Below are 26,397 nucleotides of genomic sequence, written 5' to 3'. Positions count from 1 at the left end.
CGATTTATGTTGTTTTGTTTTCTTTACTATACAAAGAAGCGTTGGGATTTGCCATGAAAAGGATTATGATGAACTGCATTTTACACATGAACAATCAATTGTCGACTATTTGCATACGTTCTTTCTATCTTAAGTAAATGGTGTTTCAAATTTTTAACCGAAATAGATAATTCGTGTATTCAAATCCTAGATTTTCGAATTAAGAAGGAATTCTTACCTATACTAGGAAATTTTCTTTGAGGTCGAAGGAACACATTATAATCACTTCGTGCCTGCAAACATAGCTTATTGAATATAGGCCACCAATCCTAAAAAAATAGGAAAAACTTATTGAATAAGGGCCAAAAAACAAACCTTCATAACTTGTATTTGCCGTATAATTAGAACAATTCTAGAGGAATATAGAAAAGCAAAATTTATCCATTATTTTTTTTCCTCTTCGATTCTAAGTGAAATGTCATTCCGTTATAAAATAACTTTTAAGCTTAGAAAACGTGATTGAAATAATTACGTGTTATCATTGTCATTGTGCTTAGGGTGAGCAATCGCGTTGACCCAACTTGGAAACTGAACTGGAAAAAAAAAAAAAACCGATCTTGCCTCATCAGAACTGCAAGTAAAAAATTTGGGAACCGACCTTGACCGGTTTGATTCTCGATTCAAGACTAGTTCCGAAGCCAATCGACTCTGAACTACTCCAAAAGCAATCGTAGTCCGTGGATCTCTCGTATTTAAAATGCTTTTTACTTTTCAAACTGCAGGTATAAAATAATTATGCTCGATTCAGAAATGAAATCGAAAAGGACAAAAAGATAGGCTAAGTTCCCCGACCGGATCCATTTTAGGGTGGACTGATTCGATTTTCGAATTAAAAAAGAGGACGCTAGAATCAATTCTTGATTCAATAAGATCCTAGAACCGATCGGTCCTAATCGAATCTACCGTCCCTCGTGTCAATTATTCTAGCAACGTTCGACCAAAAAAAAAAGAAGTATTCTAGCAATGGAAATATCTTAATAACTCGTTTCCGTAGCTTGACCTTCCCTTACGTAATGCACTAGAAAAAAAAAATTGAGGGGAGCAGGCGGGTCCCACTTTGAAATTACGCAAACAATTAAAAAAAAAGAAAAAGGGTCAATTATTACAGAACCAATTAAAAAAAGAAGAAGAAGAGGTGGCTATCCACATGCGATCTCCATCAGGCACTCCAGTCCTTCCTCTGCTAAAATATTCAAAATCCTTCCAGCTCGAAACAGCAGCTACCAGACGCAAACGATTCTCCGTGATCCCGCGTTCGGCCCCGTCCTCTGCGAAGAATATACGGATCGGGACTCACCGCCGCCGCCTCTCCCATCTGATTCTCGTCTTCCTGTTCGTCGTCGCCGCCGCCCGTCGCCGATGGCTTCGCTGAGTTTGAAGCAGCTCGGAGGCGGCAACCGCTCGGCCGCCGCCCAGCTCCCCGGGTCCCGCAGCCGGCCGGGCTCGGCTCCGCCGAGCAGAGTCGGGTTCCGGGTGCTCGCGTCCGGGGATCGGGCGGAGCCTGACCTCAGCGTGACTGTTAATGGGCTGAACATGCCCAATCCGTTCGTCATCGCGTCTGGACCGCCCGGGACTAACTACACCGTGATGAAGAGGGCCTTCGACGAGGGTTGGGGGGCTGTGATCGCCAAAACTGTAAGTTTCTCGCTCGTCGATGATGCCAACGGTTTGTATTTCGTTCGCTGGTGAGGTTAGAAGTTAGAACTTGATGATTGCCAAGATCGTGAGTTCCTTTTAGTTCTAGAAAATCAGCCCCGTCGTGTCGGAGTATCTGTCTGAGGTTAGAATTTCGTGGAACTGAGCGTTTCTGATGGGTAATTATGGGTTTCTGTACATCGCATCTGAACATTTGCATTTTGAGTTCAGGTTTTTCCGTAATCTGAATTACAGTCGGTTCGCCTGCTCTGCTGCTCTGTCTGTCCTCTTTTCCGTAATCTGAATTACAGTCGGTTCATCTCTGCTCTGTCGATCCTCTTTTTTCCATCAAGTAAAATTGAGTGGCCCGTAAATGTTTAGTTTCGCTTTTGTGGGCCGGTATGTAATGTTGTTATTTATGCTCGATAGTGTATAAGCAAGCCTTTGCTTTCGTATGCAATGTTTGCCATGTGCAAACTACTTTCGTTATACTTCAAATGCATTTGGAGTGTCATTTGGGAAACCCTGCATGTGGGTGAGGCATAAGTCGTGCTATGTTGAGGTTGCTCGGTGGATCTTTAGATATTCAACGAATTAGTATTCATAATGGAAAAAGGAGATAGAGACGTAAGGCAGTCTAACTTGAAGATCACAACAGGAAAAACAGAGCATGTGGTTTTGTGGACGTTTCTATCAGCAAATGAGCTCATTGAAAGAAAAAGGAGGACCTGAGCTAGGATTGAGTGTGTTAACTGTCTTAGAAGTAGCAGAATGTAGCTGCCATCTGGATTATCACATTTGTATTCTTTTCTCTCTACCATTTGGACTTTTATGGAAGGGACATTTCTTGTGGCGTTTCTTCGCCCCTTTTGGCTTGGTGTTGGAATGTCTATTACCATGAACAAATTGTGCAGATCATATTCTCTTCTTTACTAATTTTTTGCCCACCCCTTGTAAATCATTCTGCTAGGTTTCCTTGGAGGCTGAAAAAGTTATAAATGTCACCCCTCGATATGCTCGGCTACGTGCAGGAGTAAATGGATCAGCTAAGGGACAAATTATAGGGTGGGAGAATATAGAACTCATCAGTGACCGACCTCTTGAGACGATGCTGAAAGAATTTAAACAGTTGAAAGATGAATATCCAGATAGGATTCTTATTGCTTCTATTATGGAAGAATACAACAAAGCTGCATGGGAAGAACTCATTGATCGAGTTGAGCAAAGTGGAGTTGTAAGTAAAATTAGTAAACTTAATCTATTCTCCAGAAAATGGCTAAATCAAGTTGATGACCTCTCCATCTAACAATATGTTCTCTTTCTTTAGGATGCCATTGAAATCAACTTCTCCTGTCCACATGGTATGCCAGAGCGTAAAATGGGTGCTGCAGTTGGCCAAGATTGCGCTCTTTTGGAGGAGGTCTGTGGATGGATAAATGCAAAAGCTACTCTGCCTGTTTGGGCAAAGATGACTCCTAATATTACGGACATAACGCAGGTTAGCTCTCAGTGTTGCAGATTCTGCCTTCAGTGAAGAATGAGCATCAGTGTCCAGCAATAACGCAATATAACTGATGTGTCATTTTCAAAATAGGAGAAGAAGGTGCAGGTGTTAGATCTATTGGGAGCCTGTTTATATTGTCATATAAGAACGTGCTCTCATCTGCCACTAATTCAACTATCTGTTTCTCCCATTTCCTTGGTGCTTATACTCTGAATTAGTATCCCTGCCATTTGATACTTTGGTGCAACTGTGGGATGGTCAACCAGGATGATGAAAAATTTGTTCTTCTGTGAATGTAGACTGCTCACGATGTACATTTAAGAATGATTTCATCAATTAAAATTGGCAATTTATCTGTTCTTTTCCCTTTTGCCCTTACATTAGATGGAAGAGATTTAAACTTTTAAGGTTTTTAGTCTGCTAGGGATTACATTTTGTCACGTGAAATATCATCCAACTTAGCAAATCATGTATCAACTAAGCATATGTTTTCTTAATCCTACTGCTTTAGTATTACCTGGTTAGGTATTTAGGAGGGATATAGCAATAGAGACCCAAACATTAGGTATGAAATACAATGGAGTTTTAAACCTTTCAATTGGTGCAATCAAGTCTTAAACTTTTACTCATAAGTGCCATTAGACTCTTAAATCTTTCAATTGATGTTGTTACGTTCTAAAGGATTATTTTGAGAAGTTCATTTAAGTCCTGAATATAATATTACAAACTGTATTTTAAGGCAGTCACATAGGCAACTCTTGATTGCAAGTAGGATCCTCGATAGTGCTGATTTAAAGATTTTGACTGCATTTTCTGAAAAAGGTTCAGGACTTGATTGTATTTCTTGGGAGGTTAGGACTTCTAGTGCACTTTTTGTGACATTTAAATTACGATATCACTGCTAATAACCAAAATTAGATGCATGGAAGGAGGGTACTTTTGGCCTGTAGATTGCAATATCAAGTTTGTTTATGAGCTTGGCCATAAAAAGTGGTTTGTGTGTCACCTGCTTATGTAAAAGTTAATCACACCTCAACTTCTTCTTGATCTTTAAACTTGAAACCAGTCATGACTTACTTGTGTATTAATCGATCTTGATAATGCATCTGTTTGTTCTGCAGCCCTCAAGGGTGGCTCTAAAGTCAGGGTGTGAGGGGGTAGCTGCTATCAATACAATCATGAGCGTGATGGGAATCAATCTTGACACATTACGACCTGAGCCTTGTGTTGAAGGGTTGAGAACTACTTTAACTTTTTTGCATCAACGATACTTTTATTCTTTTTTGTGTATCATGAAATGTAATCCTAAGTTTGACATTTTAGGTATTCAACTCCTGGGGGCTATTCTTCCAAGGCTGTCCACCCTATTGCACTTGCAAAGGTCATGGGTATTGCAAAGATGATGAAGTCAGAATTTGATGACAAGGACCACACACTTTCAGCCATTGGAGGTGTTGAAACAGGAGGTGATGCTGCTGAGTTCATTCTCCTTGGAGCAGATACTGTTCAGGTACAACTGGGGATTAGTGACTGTTGCACCAAACTGCATTGATCTTTTTGATCCTTGGAGTGTTTATTATGAAAATTTCACCCCCTTTTCACAGTGTCTAGCCGAATTTATCAGTTAACTCCTTTGATAAGATTCCCCGAATGTTACCAAGCACTTCAGATATAATGGTCTTTTCCTCTAGCATCCTACGATTTAATGAGTTGGTTAAATTATTTGTCATATTACCTTTCCTTGTTCTTGCCTTCCTCCTTCAGAGGCTGGGGTAAACTATCAGCATTGTTATTCTGCAATTTCCTTTTCCATTAGAGCCTGGGTGGAATTGTTTTGCAATGACCTTTTCCTTAAAGCCTGGTTGGAATCGTTTGCTTCAGCTGACAAATTGCCACTGCCCTGTGATTCCTTCCTAGCCGAGCTTGTTGTGGGGTAAACCACCAACGTATATTGCATGATTGGGCCTTTTAGTTGAGATCACTGTGAAGATCCTCAAGGCCTCATTTTTCGTGCACCGGCTTATATTATGTGGAAATGAGGTAATAACTTATAAGTTTGAGGGCAGAGACCGATGCTACTACATAATCTACTTTGGATTTGGGCGACATCTGTTGCCGTACATACGAATTGGCGTTTCAACCTTTTTCTGTTGATTGTCTTATTCTCTTATTATGCAAAAGAAGGGAGCTTCCCATGTGAAAGCTACTTTGCGATGTATGTCTTGTGCGTACTGGGCAGAGAATCATTCATTCGTGTTTTGCAGGTATGCACAGGTGTGATGATGCATGGCTATGGCCTTGTCAAGAAACTATGTGCTGAGCTGAAAGATTTTATGAAGATGCATAATTTCTCAAGAATAGAAGATTTCAGAGGGTATAGATTGTTTGGGAGAATCAAAATTCTTATATCCTCATGCTAATTTGCCAGACGTGATCAAGCAGGGCAGGATTCTCACATTAATATTTTCTTTTTACCTCATTGGTCTTTCAGGGCTTCTCTTCAGTATTTCACCACTCATACTGACTTGGTACAAAGGCAGCAAGAAGCAATTCGACAGAGAAAGGCAATTCGGAAAGGCTTGCAGTCGGACAAAGATTGGACCGGAGATGGTTTTGTGAAGGAGACTGAGAGCATGGTTTCCAACTAAAAATGTAAGAAGGAGCTAAGCCCTTCCTTGTACACCTGAAATAAATTGCATTGTGGATTTGTAAAATGCATGTGTAGATGATGACGGTTCATTTCCTCAATGGCTGCAATCAAAACTGATGCTGTAAAAGGACGCCAAGAATTGACTGATTACTTGACCTCTTGATGTTCATTTCATCGTACATTTAGTTAGCTCCAAGCCTTCATTGGTAGACGCAAATCCCAGTACTTCAGAATTGATTTTTAGACTAACACATAACATACACAGAAAGAACACAAGACACAGTGCTTGGGCGGACAGACTTCAGAAGAGCATATCTGTAGATCATAGCTCGTAGCGGCCGGACTGTTATGATCTTCCAGTTCTTGAAACCGCCTTTTCCTTATCGTCTTGATTATAGGCCTCCAGGTCTCGTGTCAGGCATTTGTTTCACCTACATGAAATGAGGGCATTTTCAAGCATCATTGAAGTCAATCATCTTGTTAGCTGAATGACTGGGTTCAAGATTCATTCGAATGTGGAGTTCTTTCTGAGGCACATGTGCTTTACTTGGGGCATTCAAACAGAGTAGAAATTACGGGATATTCATATGTGAAGCTTTAAAAAGTTTTCCACATCATCCATGATATTGTCTTGTCATGGGGAGGCCAATGGGACAATTAACACAAAAAGGCATGAATTTATTATGTAATGGGAGGTCAATTCAATACTAAAATTTTCAATTTTGTCAATTTAATCATATGCATTTTGAAGATTTGCCAATTCATGCCAATCAATTTTGGCCATGAATCGTTGGCATGGACAATTTTTGCAGTTTTTTTTTTATTTATAAATTTCTGAATTCTTCCTCTTTTTTTTCCTATTTCCCTCCAACATTTGCCCGCGCCTCAGCGATGGCCCGCAGGGGTCGCTGGCCACAGGCGACGGCCAACAAGGGTGGCCAAGTGAGGTCGGCCACCACCTGTTGCCGACAACCTTTGCCACATATTGTCGAGGCATGGCGACTGGCAAGGAAAATAAGATGAGAAGAAAAGAGAAGAAGACCAAACTCAGAAAAATTTAAAGAAAATTGTAAAAAAAGCCCATGTTGGCGATGTACTTCTAAAATATGGCTAGAAAGACTATATTTGCAAATTCTCAAAGAATTTTGGCGTAAATTGATCAAATTGAAAGTCTATAACTAAATTGGTATTCGTACAACATGTTTAAGATTTTTTCGGTAAATTTCTCAGGAGCCAACCAAACAAGGACATACTAGAATTTCCAATGCACTTACCCTTCTCTCGATGTGAACAATCAAATGCTTTGAACAAGTGTCCAAAGCAACGCGGGGTATTTACCGTCCCCGATGCCAACGGTAAGACATATCCATTTTGAGGCCGGATTCCGACGGCCACAGACTTCCCCGTCCCCCTCCTACGTTCATCCGAGCCACCGCGCCACCCCAAAGCTCTTCCAACAGCGTGGGTGGCGTGGTGGGATATGGCAATGTGCAACAGCTCGGGCCCTTGGTCGGTGTGGGTGGTTTTGTTCGAGATACAGGGGCTAAAGGGGGAAGATAGGAGAGAAAGAATGTTGGGAAAAGGTAGGGGGTTTTGGATTGAGTGTTGTCTGTGACATTCACATGTCACGGCCTAATATCTTAAAAAACCTCAAAATTTTAACTTTTGTCTTAATTTTACCTTTTGTTTCACAAAATACGTCTAACTTTTAGATGCACTCTCAATTCTACCTTAAACTTTTTTTTGTCTTATAAAAAACTCTCAATTTTAGGTCCATCCTCAATTCTACTTTAAAAAAAAATTATCTCATAAAAAACCCTCGACTATAGGTCCGGCATCAATTCTAGCCTAAACTTTTTTGTGTCACAAAAAAAAAAATCTCAACTTTAGGTACTGTTTTGATTTTTTTTTTTATCTCATCAAAGATCACCAACTTCTACTTGAGTCCTAAATCTGCCTCCATTAACCTCCGTCAAAATCACCATTGATTTTGCACTCGATTTTCGATTTCTCATGCTTGGGAATATTCCATCTCTCGCGGTCAAAGAGTTCACGCTCGGGACACTCAAATAACTCGTGCTTAGGAGTTTTTCATTATTCGATTGTCAATGAGAAATATTGGATGGAGGGTCAATATGGCAAATTTATGACTCAAGTAAAAATTTGTGATTTTTTATGAAATTCTAAAAATTTTAAAGCAAAATTGGGATGTGGAGGATAAATCGGGACAAGACCTAAAGTTAGAGGTTTTTCATAGGACAAAAAAAGTATAACATAAAATTGAGACGGGACCTAAAGTTGAGGGTTTACCATGGGACAAAAAAAATTTAGAAAAGAATTGAGACTGGATCTAAAGTTTGAGGTTTTTTATGAGAAAAAAGGCAAAAATGTGACAATAGATAAAGTTGGAGGTTTTTTAGATTATTAGGCCCACATGTCACAAGTCTAACGATTAATTGACAAATGGACGGTACATGGTGATTGGGTGTGGGGGCAACACCTTTCAGCTCCTCCGAGACACTCATTTGGCAAAGTCTTTAAGAAAATGCAGTACAAGTACATCAAAAGTGACAAAAGTTTTGTAGGACGCTTACTTTAGTGTCAAAAATTTCCGCTGCATTACTTAAGTGTCAAATCGAAAAAAAAAACGATCACTTAAATGCCTTGCAAAAAATTTCTGCCAAACTAACTACGTTGGCATTTATAATTAAATTTCTAATCTTATGTGGAATTTTTTTAAAAAAATTCAGTCCATGTGGATATCTAAAATTAAAAACAAGCTAAAAAAATTAAATTAAATTTGAAAACAAGCTCAAAAAAATTTTAAGAGAGAGAGAGATAGAAGGTTGCACAAGCACAGGCGGCGAGGATGGGGGATGGCCGGAGGGTTTGTCGGCCCCTAGCCAACGCTCGATGATGGCGAGGGCTATGCAAGCCCTTGCCACATACACAACCCTCTCTTTTCTTTTTCTTTTTCTTTTTTAGGTTAATTTTAACTTTTTTTAAATTTATTATTTATTAATCTAATTAATTATTAATTTTTAATTTTTAATATATTTTTTGAATTTTTATATATTTTTTATTGTTGATTGGATCACCGACGAGCCATGTCCGCTTCAAACATTAATAAAAAATGTCACATCAAATTTTTGGCCAAGCATATCGGGGTTTGGCACTTAAGTAATCCAACGAAAATTTTTGGTAATAAAGTGGGCGTCTTATTAACTTCTGACATTTCCGGTATACTTATCCCAAGAAAATGCAAAGAACTTTAGGTGAAATGATTTTTGACAAATGCAAATAGTATTTGGTAAAGTGTAATTTAAAAATACATTGGGAAGCAACTTTGATTCAAATGATGTTTGGAAAAAAAAACTACATTTGTAAATGACTTGCTATTATGTTTCTGAAAAAAAAAAAAAATCTCAAACCTTTGTCGGTAGAGCTAAGTTTGGCGGCAGCCGCCGCCGAGCCGGATCTAGCATTGGCCGGTCTCACTCGAGGTCGATCGCCGATAACGTCGCTCGAGGTGAAGGCATTTTCAGAATGGGAAAATTACCATAAAAGTTATACACCTATTTCGCATTTGTGTCAATTCGATCTTAAACTTTTTAATTTGAACATTTTGTCATAAAACTTTTGATGTTTTGTCAATTTAGTCCATCAAGTCAAGTTTTATCACAATTAGCTGACATAGATATCGGCAATCCTATATGAGACGGTCAACGCCGACGTAGGCAATTCTTTTTTTATTTTTTATTTTTTTAGTTATTTTCCTTTTCCTTTTCTTCTCTTTTCCTTATTTTCTTTTTTTTTTTTTTTTTTGCTAGCTCATCAGCCACTGGGCTAGAAAATTGAAAAAAATTGTCCATGACGTGTTGGTTATGCTATGTAGGGTGGTTGACGTTCACATTAGCAATTTCCTATCAAAATTAGCCAAATGGACTACATTGGCAAATTGTTAAAAGGTTTATGACCAAATTGGCCAAATTGAAAGGTTTAAAGTTGAATAGGCACAAATGCAATAGGTTAAGGATTTTTTTTTGTAATTATCCATTTTCAGAATCATGAAAGTTCAACGATAGCAAAGTTGGAAGAACAAAAAATAAAATTAGCATTCTGGAGATTCTGAAAACCCAAACTTCTCCGAACCTACCTTGCCTAAAGGCCTTTGAAAAAGCAATTGCATCTCCCCACAACTCTCCTAGGCTACATTTGGTTGTCGGGATATAAGTTAGAATATGGTATTTTTTATCCTATCCTTGTTTGGTAACTGTCTAGGATAGGATAAAGCAGGATTTAGCCCGAATAAAAAAATTCTAGGATAGGCGGTGGGATAGATTATGATAGAATTTCTCAAGAGAATTGACATGAGGAGAACTAGATTTTTCCCACAACTATCGCCTCTCATTTGTGTTCGACCACCTCTTTGCCTCGCCGGACCACCTATTGGGCTAGAGCTGGTGGCGACCATCAAGTGTGGCTGCCTCTCCGGAGGTACAGGCTAGGGTCACCGACCGCAAAGCTGGATATTTCCATGATCATATTCTTTAATCGATTGTTTGGCGTGATATAACATCACATATCTCGTTCTTTACCGGCTTGAACATTTCAATATTCAAAAAGGGTCTCGAAATGTTATGAAGAACTCGAGGTTGATCCTCGACTCTCAAGGTAGCTCTCTTGGATGACTTGCATTAGTGCATCTTCAACTTGTGAAAAGAGGCCCGGATAATTAAATTATTTAGTACTTGTTTACTCACTTGATAAGATAATAAGTAAGGCCAACGAGTTATTCTCAAAGGATTCGACTTCACATCAAGATCATCGATTCTATGGGGTATGCTTCGTCGATGTCGTGTCTGAATTTACATGGCACAAAACTCTTTTCAACAATAACCCGCTCATCAAAACTCATCACTGAATAACTTCTAAAGCATCTTAATGTTTTAGCAAAATAGAGTATACCTCGGTTGAGCCTTGCCTCTAATTATGCAACTTTAAATCCGCAGTTCACCAAACAGTGAATAGAATCTTATTCTACCTAGTTCTATCTTGATTAGAAATCCGGACGGCCAAACACAGTCCAAAAATCTTATCTAAATCATTTGTGTTGGATCAAAGGCCTTTATATCTCCAAAGGACTTCAGCGAAGCCTTGTCAAACGTAGCCTAGCCTTTTTGAATGAAAAGTTACTATTCACGTGGAGAATTCACTAATTACTCATCATTTGCAATTTACTTTACACGATAAAATTGCTAACTAAAAATACCTTGTTAAGAAAATTACTATTTACGGATAAAATGACAATCACTGATAAAAATTTTATGTGAGTGCACACTGTAAACAGGTACCTATCAGATGAGGAAGATAAAAGGAATAGTTACTTTCTCTGTGTTTATTGTCAGGTTCTCATTAGGAGGAAGAGGAAGTATGTCCCTATAAATGGACATGTGTAATCTCTTCCATCTGATTAGTAAAGTTTCCAAGAAGATGAATAATTTGTAATCCGGCATATGTTGAACCGCTCAAAATGGTAAAGGGACGCAAAGTCACATCCATGGGCAGTTTTCTTGACGCAAACGACAGATGAGAATGGAGAAAACGGGTGGCTCACCTGGTCCAGCTGCAGAAGAGGCTGGAGTTGTGATCATGTCCTTGAGCTGAGAATGCATGTCGTCTATGAAAGCCATCGTCTCCTGTTGAGGCTCCTCCATGGCTTCTCTCAACTCGCTCAGAACCGAGCAGTAAGCTTCCTGCGAGCGTCATCCGATCTGTCATCTTGATTTGCATAACAGTGCTTCTTCATTTTTCTCTTTTGGGTGGTTACTTCTGATATGTGCATCTCATCCTAATCCAACCTGAGTATCTACGTACGATCTGTTCGGAGCTTACGGTTCTTTTAGCATACACGAGGAGTTTAGCTTGGTTTTGTCCCTCTTCTTCTTTACTAAGTGGCTATGTAAATGTTGAATCACCAAACCAAGTTATTTGGATCTTCAATTAGTATTTGTTTTCCTCGCATCATCTCTTTAGTTACGCCTGTTTTATATGATCATATTTGAAGTGCTTCTAGAGTCCAACCGAGTCAATCATCACATGTCTTTTTCGAAAGAAGAATACAAGAAAGTTTACAATACTTTGTTTGCCCCAAGCGAAAATGCAATGCTTCAAAAAGTATTTGGAAGATCAACAAGAAGTTGTCTAAAGGATTTGTGGCAATCATAGCATCTTGGACATATGAAAAATCAGATCAAGTATATCAAACACAGGCAAACACACTGGCGAGTGGTGAGTGAATCGCCCCTCTAACGCATCAATCATTGCATGTGCAAACTCTGAACTCAAATTCCTGAAGGGGAGAACCAAACTATCATGCAACTTTGCAAGTATCCAGAGCTCCTGTCCCTTCTTTAGTTGGGCAAACATCAAGTATTGTCGCTTTCAAGTGGATATAACAGATACCACTTTCATGGATGGAGCCCTCAGAGCTCAGTCACTCCAGATAAAAAAAAGAAAAAGCAAAGTGGTCAAATCCCATCACTGTGGATTTGACTTGACTCATATTTCAGTGCCCTGTTAAAGTTCCGTACTAGACAGTGACACTACTAAAGAAGAATGGAGTGAAAAGAGAGGCCCCTCTTCATTGATTTGAATGTATATTGGGCATGCAAAGGTTGATACCATAAAGCAATGTTCCAAAAATTCCAGTTTACCGCTAGACAGTAATGATCTTTTGCCTACATACCCATTTAAGTTTATCACACCTCTCTTTTGTGTCCCTAATAATATTCTTCATGAAAAGGGTGGAGTTCATAGCACAGAGTTTCATGCAATTTCTCTTAAGATTGCAACTAAAGACTTGTTTAAATATTGTGACTTCCGAAATTTACAGACAGTATTAACATATATAAACACCGTTATTATGGAATCTTATATATTAAGATATGAATTCGGTGTCTTCATGTAAATTTCCACTCGATAGGCACAAGTACAAACTAGAAGTTAGAAGTCGGGAGATAGTAGCTTCTTTCACGATTTCTGGTTGTGGGTCTTAAAACTGGTGATATTCCTTGTATTGTGATTTACACGCATAAGGTTTCGTTTCGTCCTTTGAATGCTTTGCTAGTGTGATGATCACTTATGCAACCTAATCCGAGACAGGTTCACTTGTTTGCTCTCCAAAGAATGAGACACATACGGCAACACCATTGTGTTAACGAGCAGCTTACCATGAATCGGTCCAAATCAGATTGACTCGGCGTCCTCTTCTTGGCTTCACCATGTTGATGTTGGCAACGGTGTACTTGTGGATTCATCATCGTCTGGTGAGCCATGCCATCTTCGCAAGCTCCACCAACCTTCAACAGAAGCAGTGTTAGATCAGGAAAAGAAAATGGCATAATCACGTGTAAATGGTAGATCTATCGGTGTTTGATAGGTTTGTATTCCATGAAAATCACTTGAGAGAAGTGTGCTGGTGTGAACTTGCGGGTGTTTGTGTGTGTGTGTGTGTGTGAGAGAGAGAGAGAGAGAGAGAGAACCCTCAAGCAGTTGAGGTGAACTTCAACAAGCTCCCCATACAGAGGGTGGTTTGATATGCTTCTCTTGAGAGCATCATCATTTTCACATTGATCTTCTTCTGCTGCTGCTCCAATTTCTTCACCTTCTTCTTTAACACCAACACCATCATCATCTCCTCCTCCTCCTCCTCCTTCTCCTTTCAAATCCCTTTCTGTGACCTCACAGCAACCATCTCTCCGACCCTCCTCCATTTCTTGAAACCCTCTAAACATGGCGACCCATCTGTCCCATGGCCAGAGCCTGTCTTTTATACTGCTTGCCGTAGCCATGGAACCAAATATAAGCACGAGTTATTATCATATGGGATCGACCCCATGCAGGCCATTTTGCATCTCTTTTAAGCGAACCAGATCAGAAGAACCCTACCGAGGATGAAAGGATGGGGGATTTGGCCTCCACTCACAACCCCCTGATCTTTTTGTGTCTTTCTAAATGTGTTGTTTGAAAGGAACACTTCAATGGAGCGGGGGTAGGGGCTGCTGTGTGTTCTCGAGCAACTCAAAATCTTTTGACAGAACAGGACTCTATATTTAGCTCAGTCCTCTCAAATTTAACTTTCTCAAGTCCTGTATCTTTCCTCTCCCACTGCTCTTCCCCCCACCCACCATCTCACACACCCACCGTCAAAAGAAAGCTTCCAAAATGGCCACTGTTCGGTACTGGGGTGGAGGGAAGAGGGATCCTCTTAGCTCGTCTGCGCCAAGGGGAGATGGAAAACGAATGTACTTGAGTCCCACACCACTGTTCAAATCTGGTCATGGCCTCACTACAAATGTAACAGTTGCACAAAAATGGTAAAAAGAAGCGATTGTGGGACTTGCGTCATTATGTGGCCACATGAACACTAACCGAGAAAGTAACAGTTCGACCTCCAGAAATGATAATTGTGAATCTCCTTTTCTTTTCTTTTTTTATGTTCTTCTCGATCGGTGAAATGTTTTTTTTTACCCTTTCTCGTGCGATTGAGAGTGTGTTCGTTTCATGAAAAGTGAGTAATTTAAAAAATATTTTTGAAAAATCAATCGCTTACAAAAACAAATGAACTAAAAATTCTTTCATGACCTGCGAAAGTAGTTATGCATAGATTACAAACGGTGGTGAAAATATGTTTTGCAGGCTAATTTTTTCAACGGACATGTACAGTCATTTTTTGATTTGCTCTCTTACACAAGAGACCGAGATCTCGGAGATTTTAGATTCTTTCGGAGTACGAGACTCTCGTGCGCCATAATCAATCAGTGAGTGGGATTGTAAGTCATTTTCTTGGAGGTAAAATAAATAAATAAATAAATAAGTCGCTCGATACTCAAAGGTTGGTTAAAGTGGACAGAGACGGTCGTGCTCCGTCCGCCAGGTGCTCGACGGTTTGCCCAAGAGGACCACCGCCGTTGCCGTCATAGACGTGATCCCCGATGCTGTCCCAAGAAGCCGAGAGTCGAAGTCTGGCCGACCGAGGACCAGCGTAGAATGGGTATACAAGAACAAGATGGACGATCAAGGCAAAGTTATAAGAAAAAGAAAAGCCAAATTACCCGCTAAAGGATATAGCCCAGTGGCTGGCTAGGGCTTCTTAGCCCTTGCCTAGGCTGGGCGAGGTCATCGCGGCCGTGGGCGAGGTCGCCTCGCCCGTGGCCGTGCCTCACAAGACCATGAATTATTAAGGCACATCTAGTGTTGATTGATCGTTATTATTATCTACTAAGACTTTTAGGGCATGTTTGGTAAAATAAAAATTAGGCTCTAGAAATTTAAATTTTAAGTGTTGAAAATATGATTGCATATTTTTTGGACGGCGCTATTTCCACTTCTTGCATAGCTTAAACGCTCCCTTTCATGGTGTACTAACTATATTATCCCTCAATGTGGGGCCCATTTTTGGTTTTTTCATTCTTTTTCTTCCACTTTCCTCCTTCTTGTTCTCATTTGTGTTGAAGTGTACCGCCGACCTACTTCTTCATCTTCCTCCTTTGAGATCACCATGCACACCAATGAATACATTCTAAGTGGAATCTGGATTGACCCAAGAACGTTCACCCCTACTTTTTGTCCATCATGTTTCTTCTTCCTTTTTATTTTTTTTTTTTTGTTTTTGTGGTATACTTGTTATGATCGAGATGAGAAATTGTCGAAGTCATCCGGTTTCCAAAGTTAACTAAAGAAGTTTTCGGGAGTGCATAGATTAAGCATGGGTACAGTCAAGTCCGTGAAGGAGGAGAATCATGGAGTAGTTGCTAAAGTAATTCTACTCATTTCATGTCGAACAATCAAGAATCGGATGCATGGCGGAACCTCTTTGAAATTAGAATACCTCAATGACCATCATAATTGCTCGATTGGAGTGATATGAGAAATCCACTCACAATCTTTGAGCTGCGAACCAGAAGCCATTTTGCTGCGAATGTTTCTGAGTTTAGTCGAACATCTCGTTGCTCGAATTTGCCAGAAATTAACAAATGTAATAGATTGTACGAACAAGGAGGAAATTTGATTACGTTGATCGGCTCTTTGAGATTACTCACATAGATAAAAGAACAACCAAATCATAAAAGCATCACAAACTAAATCAATAGAATCATTCTAGGAATAGTCTCGTTCAAGTTAAGAACACGACTTCTCATCTCCAGTAATCATTGAATAATTCAAGAGCAATATGTTATGAGGCCGACACAATTCTTTTATAGCATTGGTTGATTTTTTCTCGTCGTGGAGCCTTAGATCGCGAGAGGCGGCGTTATCCTCAGATCCAAGAATCCCTAATCAACAAAACCACCAAGAAGAAAAAGGGAAGTGGAAGAAAAAGAAGAAACAAATAAAATAAATCATAAATGGGCCCCACATTTGACTCTTTGTGGGTATAGGGTTCAATTGGAGGAAAAACGATGGGTAATATGGTCAGTACACTGTGAAGACGAGTGTCTAAATCAAATTGAGAGTGAAAAAAGCACAACCCTATTTTTTTTTTTTTTTTGTGACAATCAAAAATGGATTGCTGGGACCTGGGTATCATTAATTCCTTGTCAAATATAGAAACAAACAATTATTGGTAGGTTTGATCAATACATTCAACAAGATCCTAATACCATCAATGACCTTTTTGATCCAACGAATTAATTACCCCTTCCCTTCGTTACAAAATTAAGTGGATTTTTTACTCAACCGAATAATTTAAGTCAATTCTAGCTAAGGTTATCAAACAAACTTAATCTCTTCGAGTGCCAACTGTTTGCGTAAGTACCTACTTTTGTCCTTGTGCCGTGGATACTCTCTTCTCCTGACGCATGCAATGACGCGAGACGTTATTACTAACTTTTTGCAAGCGAGGGGAAAGAACGGAGAGAATGACACACGGGTTACTCGAATTTTCTCTTATGTGCAATGTGGACCCCAAAAAGAAAAGAAATTTATCAATCTGGCCCCTAAAGTTTTCAAAATCCGGTCAATGTGTAGTTGCTCCGCACCTTGTCTTGTGTTGTTAGCTGACGTGGAGTGCCACCTCAACGTTGACCGGACAAGATAAGTGACACGGACTGCTATCTCATACCCTTTTGCCCTTTTCTTCCTTCCACTCTTCTTCCTCCCTCCGTCGCTTGGTCGCCACCGTCGGCGAAGACCCACCAAGTTGCCAGAGTCGTACCACACTCTTCATCCTCTGCAATCACCACCAACGATCGCGCCATGGTCGGATTCTCTCTCTAATCATCACCACCACCAACCGCCATGTGTTCGACCTTAGCAGAGGTCACGCGACTACAGTTCAACGTTGCTCAAATTGATGCATGAAGATGGAGAGAGATGGTGGGGCTGGTGACAGCGGTGGTGGCCGAGAGGTCGATGTAAGTGATGGGTAGGCCCATCAGATAGCACCTAACCAGCTTCCATGGAGGAAGACGATATTCGTTAACAATCACCAGCCTTGCCACCTCCGGATGATTATTCTAGGCCGGCAACAAGGATGGCCATGGAACTGATGCATTTCCAATGGCCGAAAGAAAGAACGATATGGGTATACACTAGGACAATGAAATCGATGAATCAAAAGCATTGGATTTTGGATTAGTGACCCATTGCTCTAATTTGCACAAAGAACTCTCTACATTTACATTTTTCATCTTCAGAAGAAGCAAGCAACAGCGATACAAAAGCATATGATCATCCAAATGTAAACAGATGACGGGAAAGAAGTACCAAACAGGAAAAATTACAGCAGAACTTAGCCATCTCACTCGCTTAAGGCTTAGCATCGCACTATATCAAGCATAAGCAGTCTCCCAATCATCAGCGACATCGACCGTGTCGTCGGTTTCATGTGAAGCTACATCATGCTGTCCTTCCAAATCTGAAACGCCTGTTAATTTCATCTCGGAACCAGCATTTGAGACGTTCCGGGCCGTCGCAGATGCAGAAATCGGAGCTTCTTTTCCTTTGACGGTGGCAGAAGTGATGGACCACCCTTCACCATCGTCCCATGAATCATTTGGCCCACCGGGCTCCTGAACTACAACCTTCTTCCATGAGCCGCCGCTCATATCAGCAAATGCAGGCCCTCGCCATGCATTTGTGCCGAATGATTGAGAAGATGAAGCCCTGTTCTGAAGAAATGCGACTGCCCCATAATATACTGATCCGTGATCCAAAGCCCTCATAGCAGTCGCTGCTCGAGTCATGTTGCTGAATACAGCCAATGCATTCTTGTCATTCAACCAAAGCAGCTCACATTCTCCCCCGAACCTTAGGACCAATGCGCTCATATCCAATTCCCTAGGCAAGTCAAAGAAAGAGACAACATACCTCGGATCCATATCCACCAAAGGGTCAAAGGTTGGTGGGTTCAGCGCACTCACGTTCATTGAGCCCTTGGCACTGAGCACACGAGCCGGCGCTTTCGATTTAGGCGTGACACGAATAACTGTACAGCATTTCTGCTCCCGCCCAACCTCATGGATTGCGAGCTTCCACCTCTCTGCTATGAGCCTCACCGCCTCTCTCTTTTCCTTATGCATTGGACGGAACACATGGACCTTGGTCGCGCTCCCCATGTTCTTGCCATGCAACAAGAATTTGCATCTATCCTCGACAGACAACACCCATTTGGGATCACGCCTGAAGAGGTCTGCCACCAACTCGGAGTTCTCTTTCATGCGAAGAGCATCCAAGTTCGGAGAAACAATGTTAAAAGCATCCGCAAGGACCCGCTTCCGTTCCAACTTAGCACACTCATCATCACACATTAGCTTCCTCTGTCCAAGAGGGATCCTTCCAGAAGAGGCCTCCAAATGTTGAAGTGGAGGCAATTTCTGGATAAGAGAACCTTCACCTACATAACTATTATCATTCCCTCCAGCATCACATGGGACGTTAGCCTTAATCCGCCCACAAGAACACACTATTGTGACAATGAACTCGCATCTCACATCAGGACAAGGATATGAAGGGTGACAAGGTGATTTACACACATGCCTACAGGCCCTCCTTGGAGCACCGCATACTTGCCCACACGAAGCCCTCAGGTGGGATTCATCAGGGGCATCGGTGTCGCAAGGTGCCGGATGACAAGTGCGACCACACGCATGCAAACCACAGCGCCTCGTCTTGCCGCATAGTTTGTTGCACGTGATGTTATTAGAGCTCCCACAAGGTATGTTCCTGAGAAGAACATGCCCACCAATGCACTGCTTGACCACAGGCACTGAGCAAGGCGGACAATCCCCGAAGTGGCAGCTGTGAGAAGGCGTGTGACCACAAGCTTGGACGACGGAACAGGGGAGCAGACACAAAGGCGGAGGAGTGCCACAAGGCAATGGAGGTGGGATAGAAGTTCTACCACAAGCACAGCTTAAGTCGGTAAAGATGCTTCGGAGGCAAGGAGGGCAATGCCCGCTGTGACACAGCACTTCACACGAGTGCTGTCCACATCTGAGCTTTTTATCACATACCAGGGTGCAAAAATGTTGAGTCGTGTCAGAACTGGATTGAGGGCAGCAACGGTCACTGCATCTATGCCTGCCACAGTTCTTCTTGCCACCACACTGTTTCTCACACATAAATATTTCATCCTTCATCTTGTGGCACAGCACTGTACGTGAAGTCAAGCCACAACGGCATTTCTGGATCATAGGAACTAAGCACGGTGCGCAATCTCCGGCGTGGCACGTGTCTTTACACCGGTGAATTCCACATGTTAGGGACTTGTCACAGGTCTCCGAACATGTTGGAATTGGCTCCAAACAACTCCGCCTTTCTTCTGGCAGATCAGTTTTGCCACAACAGCAAGTTTTGACCCTACTAGGAAGTGATTCACATTCCCCGCAAGGACCGGGATGGCAGATCTCGTGGCATTTGTGATTGCCACAACCAAGCTCCTCTCCACAAGTTGAACCACAAGAGAACACACCTTGTTCAGCTTCTAGTTCTCCTTTCAAATCCATGTCGCCACATGGAACAACCTGTACCTTCCTCTTGCAGAAACAAGAAGCGTCAAACAGAGCGTGGCAAGGGTCACAAGGGCCCATGTGGCAAATCTCTTCACACCAATGGCGTCCACATTCAAGTAGCTTACCACATTTCTGACCGCAAGTAAGAAGAGACTTTCGATCAGAGCATCGTGTCGTAATTATTTCTTTCCCACAAGGGCATGGCTGTGGCGGAGCAAATGCCTTACAAGGAGGGCATGGACCAGGATGACATTGCAAGACACAGACATGAGGACACAAATCATCTTCAGCCTCATCAACACTTGACGCCCGACCCTGCAATGGCTTCCCGCAAGATTCGCCACACGAATGTGGCGTCAAATAGAAATCAGAGGGAGGATCCGTCCTCTTCCCACAGAAGCATAGATATTTGATCTCGTTTGAAGACGTGAGCTGCACCTTTTGACATCCAGGGCACCGCCAGTTAACACCCCCATTCTTCTCCACAGACAGATCTGAAGAGGTGGGCGCACGAGCCCACTTCCTGATACAGTTCAAGTGAAATATGGAGCAACAGCTCGAGCACGACCAAATGGGAGCAGTTCTGCGAACCATATCACAACATATCATGCATTCAACAGTGCCCTTCATAAGCTTCTGCTGAATTTCCTGGGCTAGCTGAGGCAAGTTCTCATCCTTCAGGCTCTTCCTTTCATCCATAACCGTCCTTTCATTTCCCCTCTCCTTCTTTTGTCCATTGAGGCGACTCCAATGAACTTTTGAGCCATGACTAGCTCTGTGTCCTGAAGTACAAGCTGTTTCTCCATAACTGCCATTTAAGTTCGAAGTGTTGCCTCTAAGCCAACTGGGACAATCAGAACTCGCACTATCTATGGTGGGGTTTGAATCCGAACTCGATGGTGAGTTCAATATTGCAGCACTTGGAGATATTCCACTTCGTACCCACTCTTGAGGAGCAACTTGAGAAGGAAATCTTCTAGACCCTCTTTGATTTTGTTGGACTCGAAAGCTCATAATCTGGATAAGCAGGTTTGCAGACGACTCCCTATCCCCCAACAAGACAGACCAGGGCACTGCTAAATTCAAGAAAGAGATTGAGTCACAATCTATTTTTGTCTAGACGTGTCCAGTACAGAAAGAAAAAATCACAAATTTTCAATGGTGGCAGATCCTGCAAGTTGTGATTCACCAACTCACAAATAATACAAGAGACAATGCCATTCTATCTTGCTAAGCAAGAAACATGAAACTGCGAAGCTTTAGGCAAGTGATATAACCACAAGAGTACGTTGACCGCCAAATTGCGAATACTAGTGATCGGTGTGATCAAAGCAGTCCAGGCTCAGAAATCTCTGTTGTCAAGAAATGATGTGTGGCAGCATTTTAAACACATCTAGTTCAGTTTATTCACTTTTTAATAGTCGACACTCTACGAGCTCTCTAGGCTCTATTATCAAGAGAATGCTTTATCTCTCTCTCTCCCCCCCCTAGTTCTATTTTGTTTTCGTTCCTGTTAAGACCTCATTCTTCCACTACTACTGCTCACCTCATCTTTTTCTTCGTCCTCTAATTTCTCTCTTCCTCTACAATTCTCCGTCCGTCTCAACATCCCCTATTATCATATCTCTACCAATCTCTGGTTTAGCTAGTGTAATGAAAAGATCATAACACCAGTCAATCAGATGCTATGTTTACTATGCCAGTCCCTGAATTCTATCGGCTTTCAGGGTGTGGTTCAGAACATCAGAAAGCCCACAACCAAGCAGACATGAAATCTTCCAATCGAACCTTAAAAACAACAACAGCAGCAACAACAACAACAATAACAGCAGCAACAGGAGGAAAAACGTGGATTTGAGACTTAAAAATCTTGTGTAATATAGCAGAATAACGAATAACAAAGGCCCCCCACAGAGATGAGGTAGTCCTAGGGGAAAACATCCATGGCCAACTTTAAGAAAAGAGGAGCCACATTGTTACCTGTCAAGAAACAAGTTCAAGAATTCTGCAAAACGACCCGCCTCCTGGGATTCAACGATTTCCTTGAAAAGAAAGGAACGAAATCCAAAAGAACTCTTCTTAATTTTCCTCTTCTTTTCCTCTCCCGAGTTCTTGGATTTCTCTGACTCAGAAACCCGACAGGATGGCTTTGTTACGAGCAAGAGGAGACGATATCGTGGGATCGATTTGGTACATATATATAGGTTCATGTTGGGGCGGTGTCCTGCAGCTCCGCCTTGGAGCCGAAGGAATTGGGACCCGCAATCCGCCGTCACCGCCACTGTCAACGCGCGGACTTGACTTTTGAGTGCTTGGTGAGCACACAAGAGCCGGCGCAATGGACTTGGTCTTGGGCTCGCCATGCTAATTGGAGCTTGGCCCATACGATGAAGTTTAGACTAAGCGGCCCAAAACTTGGGCCTTTTTCTTTTTCGTGCTAAGTAAATTGTCGATGCCTCGACCCAAAAACAAACCAAAAAAAAAAATTTGTCGATGCCCATTATTGATCGGAGGTTCGATCCGCTCGTCCGTGGATTTTCCCTTTCCTTTCGCCGCATTTCGCTCAAAAGGGTAGCTTTGAAGGGTCTCTTGGGAATTTGATCTTAACATGTTAAAGTTTTATATAAGTTGCGAATTGTACTGATGAGAAAAATAAATAAATAAATAAATAAAAGCAAGTTTTTGTGTTAACTCACATATGCTTATATTTGTATTGACATGATAGAGAACTATCAAACATCCGATCGATAAGGTGTCAAACGGGTAGGTTGGATCAAGTTTGGATCGGATTGAATATGGTCCGACCCATATTAATCAATTTAACTCGTTTTGACTTATTTTTATTCTATATAAATGTAGTGACTCATACCCCACCCTACTAACACTTCAATAGTAGAATTCAATTTAGAGAAAATTGTTTCTTATACATTTGATACATATATATAGCTAAATTTTTTAATAGTTTTCTTAGCTAAAACTCATTTAGGACCCATTAAGTTTATAAGTGACCCATTTAGGATCCACTTTTAAAATTTAAGGAACCCATTTATGATCCACCATCATGAAATATGGGTCAAATATAGGTGCTATACCCATTTTGCACATCTACCGACTGACCACAGTAGCATAAGCTAATTTGGTCTCATCGATCATGAAGTGATGGTTGCTCGATTGTAATCTACCTTCAATCAGTTAATGCCAAAGAGTTCCGGGGAGTGTTTTTTTTTTTTTTTTTTTGTTAATCGGTACTTACAAGGATCCAATCAAAGTACTCGGACTCTCATGCCGCGCCGATCGTCACGCCTATTCGAAACTAACACGATTGGGTTCGTCCAAGCTGAACAACAAAGTTGTTCTAAGAGAGGATGTGCCGAACTAGGTAGGCATATTCTTGTTCATTCCTTTGTGCTGTTTCGTTAATTGCTAGTGGAGTGGGACAAATTTTACAGGGGGGCCTTCGTAATTGATGACGACAAAATTGCAAATTAATCATTTTTTCGAATTTTTTATTCTTTTTTTTTTTTTTTTGGCCCTTTTGTTCTCTCCGTTGTCCAACAGAATTTGGACATACAAGAGAGATTGCCTCGGTAAATTGAAGGGACCTTGTTGAGGTTCGGTCGCACAATGGAAGGCCTAGTAAGCAATGCACCAAATTTTTAACTATACAACAACATTTTCGAGGAACTTTCTTAAATAATCGACAAGCGTTGCTATCGGTGTCGGATAGATGGTCGCGTGGGACCCCCAATACGTGCATAGTCGAGGCATAAAATTATACAACACAACTCCCATTATTTATTTTATGAATCCAACGTGTACCAATATGGGGAAACTATAGAAAAAAATTTTAAACATATTGCGGTACGTCGATTCAGTCATAAATTTTCAGTTTAGCTAAATTAAGTTTTAAATCTTTTGAAAATTTGTCATTGTAGTCTATCCGGCCAATTTTGACATAAAATCGTTGACGTGGATATTGGCCATTTTTAGCGGTATAGCCAACGCGCTAATATGGAAAAATTTTATAATTAATTTTTTTTTATATTTCAATTTATTTTCTTTCTTTCTTTCTTTTTTCATTCTTTCTCCGTTGGCCGCCGGGCCTTGGCTTTGGCCAGAGATTAGCCAAAGGTGTCGGCCGGCGAGGATCGCCATTGCCAGAAGCCGGTGAGGGTTGGCCTCACCAAAGGCGGGTGAGGGTCGTCCTCACCAACTCCGGATGAGGCTTGCTTCGCCCGCCAGGCCTAGCGAGGTCAAACCTCGCCCAAAGCTTGTGTGGCCGACCCTCATTGGCCTCTGGTGAGGTCGCCCCCCACTTGAGGGGGACAAAGGCAACCCTCATCGGTTGTTGCCTTCGCCCAATTGTCGGACCTCGTCGGAGAAAGAATGAAAAAATATATTAAAAAAAAGATTGCCCACATAAGTGTTTTTTTGTCAAAATTGGCCGGATCAACTATATTAGCAAATTTTCAAAAGGTTTACAACTCAATTGGTTAAATTGAAAGGTTTAAAACCGTATTGACACAAACACAATAGATTTAGGACTTTTTGTATAATTCTCCCAACATACATGATGTATTTGCTGATAAACTGAAACCATACCATGTATTTATTCGAACTTAATGGTGATAGATGGAGTTAATGACACTAATTTAATGGCAATACACGCAACAACTTAATCCTATGTATGCGTGCGTATTTTCAAGTCATTCTTATATTCTAGTTTTTTAACTTTTATGCATGGCTTGATTCCAGTTTTAATTAATTGTCAAAACTCCTAATACTTAAAAATTGTGCTAATTCAATTATATAATTGGAAAATCCCCTCCTTTAAAATAATTTGTTTCGGTCAACATTAACTATGTAACCATTCGATATTTTCTCGTACCTTTCCATATTTTGAAATACGTTTTCATTTCTAAAATTCTAAGAGGGAGTAACGCGTAATTTTTTCTAAGACTAAGCATACTCTGAGCCCGGGCTTAAATAACATAAGTGGAAACGAGGAAACTAGGAAAGACTAATCGTCATTAATTTTTAAAATTTATGCATATAAATGGTATGGCCCACGGCTTTAATTTGATATGACGCCGGTCTTGACATGGATAATTTTTAATAATTCTTTAATATTTTTATAAAAAAATTTAAAAAAAATTACCCTTTTTTTTCTCTAGCTTCAAGGCCGGCGGGGGCGACCGAGCCACAAGCGAGGGGTTGTGGCCCTCACCCTCGTAGGCCATGGCAAGGGCGTTGTGGCCCTCGCCATGGCTAGATCTAGCTAGTCGCAACCTTGCTTGGCTAGGGGCCGCAACCCCTAGCTCGTGGCCCTCAAGGGTTTCGCAACCCTTGCCTATGGTCCGGTGGGGGTGCTAGCCCCACCGGCTCTCACCCATTCGGCGGGATCGTCGACCTCTTGAGAAAAAAAAAAAAAATTCAAAATTTTAAAAAAATTCAAAAAGTTGTTAAAAATTATCCACATCAGCTATTTCTGACGAATAGAACTAAATCCACAAATTTAAAAGGTTTATGATTGAATTGGTAGAAGTGCAAAAGTTTTATGATTTTTTTTTATAAATTTTCCCCTTCAAATGAGATGTGTTTATTTGTGCTTTTCAAAAAAATATATATATGGACAGTGGGACTATTGAACACTTTAACATCCACTAACCTCTTATCCCATGCCCCAAATGGAGGTAAAAAAAAAAAAAAAGTAACAATAATAAAAAGGAAAGAAACCTTTTTTTCTTCTTCTTCAAAAGATGTCGTTTCTCGTAAAGTTGTTGAGTTTCCAACTTATGGACTCAATGCATTGCGCATTTAGGTTAAGCTCCATTGACTCGACTCCGAGGCTCGGTTTGCAAAGAGGGCTAATTCCATCTTTTCGACATGAAATTTTGCTCGGAGATATAGGTGAAAGAGCATATATTATAGCAAGAGATAAGTTTTAACTATTCTCCCACAAACTCAAATCCCTTTTCGTGATTTTTCGAAAACTCAAAGTGCATGTATTTCCTTCAGGTTCCGATCCGACCGCGAATTCGCACGCTCGACATCATTAAATCGCCAAAAAAAAAAAAGAGAAGAGACCTCGACATCATGGGATTTGGACTGTTAAGCCCTTTAAGATCCACTAGCCTCTTTTCCCAAAATCCTAAAATGGGAGGCAGAGAGAAGACAGAAGTCCCAGAGAAAGTAAAAAGGGCCTTTCCTCGATCCATTAATCGTATTGCGGAGGTTAAACTCCGTTGACTTGACTCAGCGCTTCCTCGGGAAACAATACTGTAAAAATGGTTTCCCGTAATCTGTAAAACAATAATAAAAAAGAAATAAAATTAAGGATTAACACCATAAAAAATTCCAAATCGTTATAATTGTGATAAATTTATCTTAAACTATTTTTTAATCATCGAATCCCCCAATCAATGCGCCTATAATAAATTTACCCAAATTAATTTTTTTTTTGCCACAAAAAACCCTAAACCGATACACCGTAACAAATCTACCATATGTCAATTTTCGTTAAATTGATGTACTGCCACGAGAAACTCCAAACG

General features: G+C 40.9%; 3 protein-coding genes across 4 annotated transcripts; 1 reads left to right on the top strand and 2 right to left on the bottom strand.

Moving 5' to 3' along the window:
- Positions 1-1,240: 1,240 nt before the first annotated feature.
- On the top strand, positions 1,241-5,997 carry LOC115734758 (dihydropyrimidine dehydrogenase (NADP(+)), chloroplastic). The gene is made up of 7 exons (XM_030665659.2): positions 1,241-1,674; positions 2,645-2,908; positions 3,002-3,172; positions 4,300-4,412; positions 4,502-4,688; positions 5,443-5,552; positions 5,670-5,997. Exons 1-7 carry the CDS (start codon positions 1,399-1,401, stop codon positions 5,824-5,826), a joined length of 1,278 nt encoding a protein of 425 aa, XP_030521519.2. The 5' UTR covers positions 1,241-1,398; the 3' UTR covers positions 5,827-5,997.
- On the bottom strand, positions 5,946-13,993 carry LOC115734737 (homeobox protein knotted-1-like 8). The gene is made up of 4 exons (XM_030665633.2): positions 13,373-13,993; positions 13,061-13,189; positions 11,446-11,584; positions 5,946-6,259 (listed from the first exon to the last, which is right to left on the bottom strand). Exons 1-4 carry the CDS (start codon positions 13,679-13,681, stop codon positions 6,243-6,245), a joined length of 594 nt encoding a protein of 197 aa, XP_030521493.2. The 5' UTR covers positions 13,682-13,993; the 3' UTR covers positions 5,946-6,242.
- A 3,633-nt stretch (positions 13,994-17,626) lies between these two features.
- On the bottom strand, positions 17,627-22,107 carry LOC115734757 (NF-X1-type zinc finger protein NFXL1-like). Of its 2 annotated transcripts, XM_048282815.1 has the most exons (3): positions 22,000-22,107; positions 21,824-21,885; positions 17,627-20,916 (listed from the first exon to the last, which is right to left on the bottom strand). In XM_048282815.1, exon 3 carries the CDS (start codon positions 20,855-20,857, stop codon positions 17,663-17,665), a length of 3,195 nt encoding a protein of 1,064 aa, XP_048138772.1. In that variant the 5' UTR covers positions 20,858-20,916; positions 21,824-21,885; positions 22,000-22,107; the 3' UTR covers positions 17,627-17,662. The 2 variants fall into 2 exon arrangements, with proteins under 2 accessions (XP_048138772.1, XP_030521518.1); XM_030665658.2 differs by lacking the exon at positions 22,000-22,107 and having other exon boundaries at positions 21,824-21,988.
- Positions 22,108-26,397: the final 4,290 nt, after the last annotated feature.

The sequence above is a fragment of the Rhodamnia argentea genome, chromosome 7 (genome assembly GCF_020921035.1).
Source record: "Rhodamnia argentea isolate NSW1041297 chromosome 7, ASM2092103v1, whole genome shotgun sequence".
NCBI lineage: Eukaryota > Viridiplantae > Streptophyta > Magnoliopsida > Myrtales > Myrtaceae > Rhodamnia > Rhodamnia argentea.
Note: the sequence above shows the minus strand (reverse complement) of the source record. Positions and strands in the feature narration are given on the sequence as shown.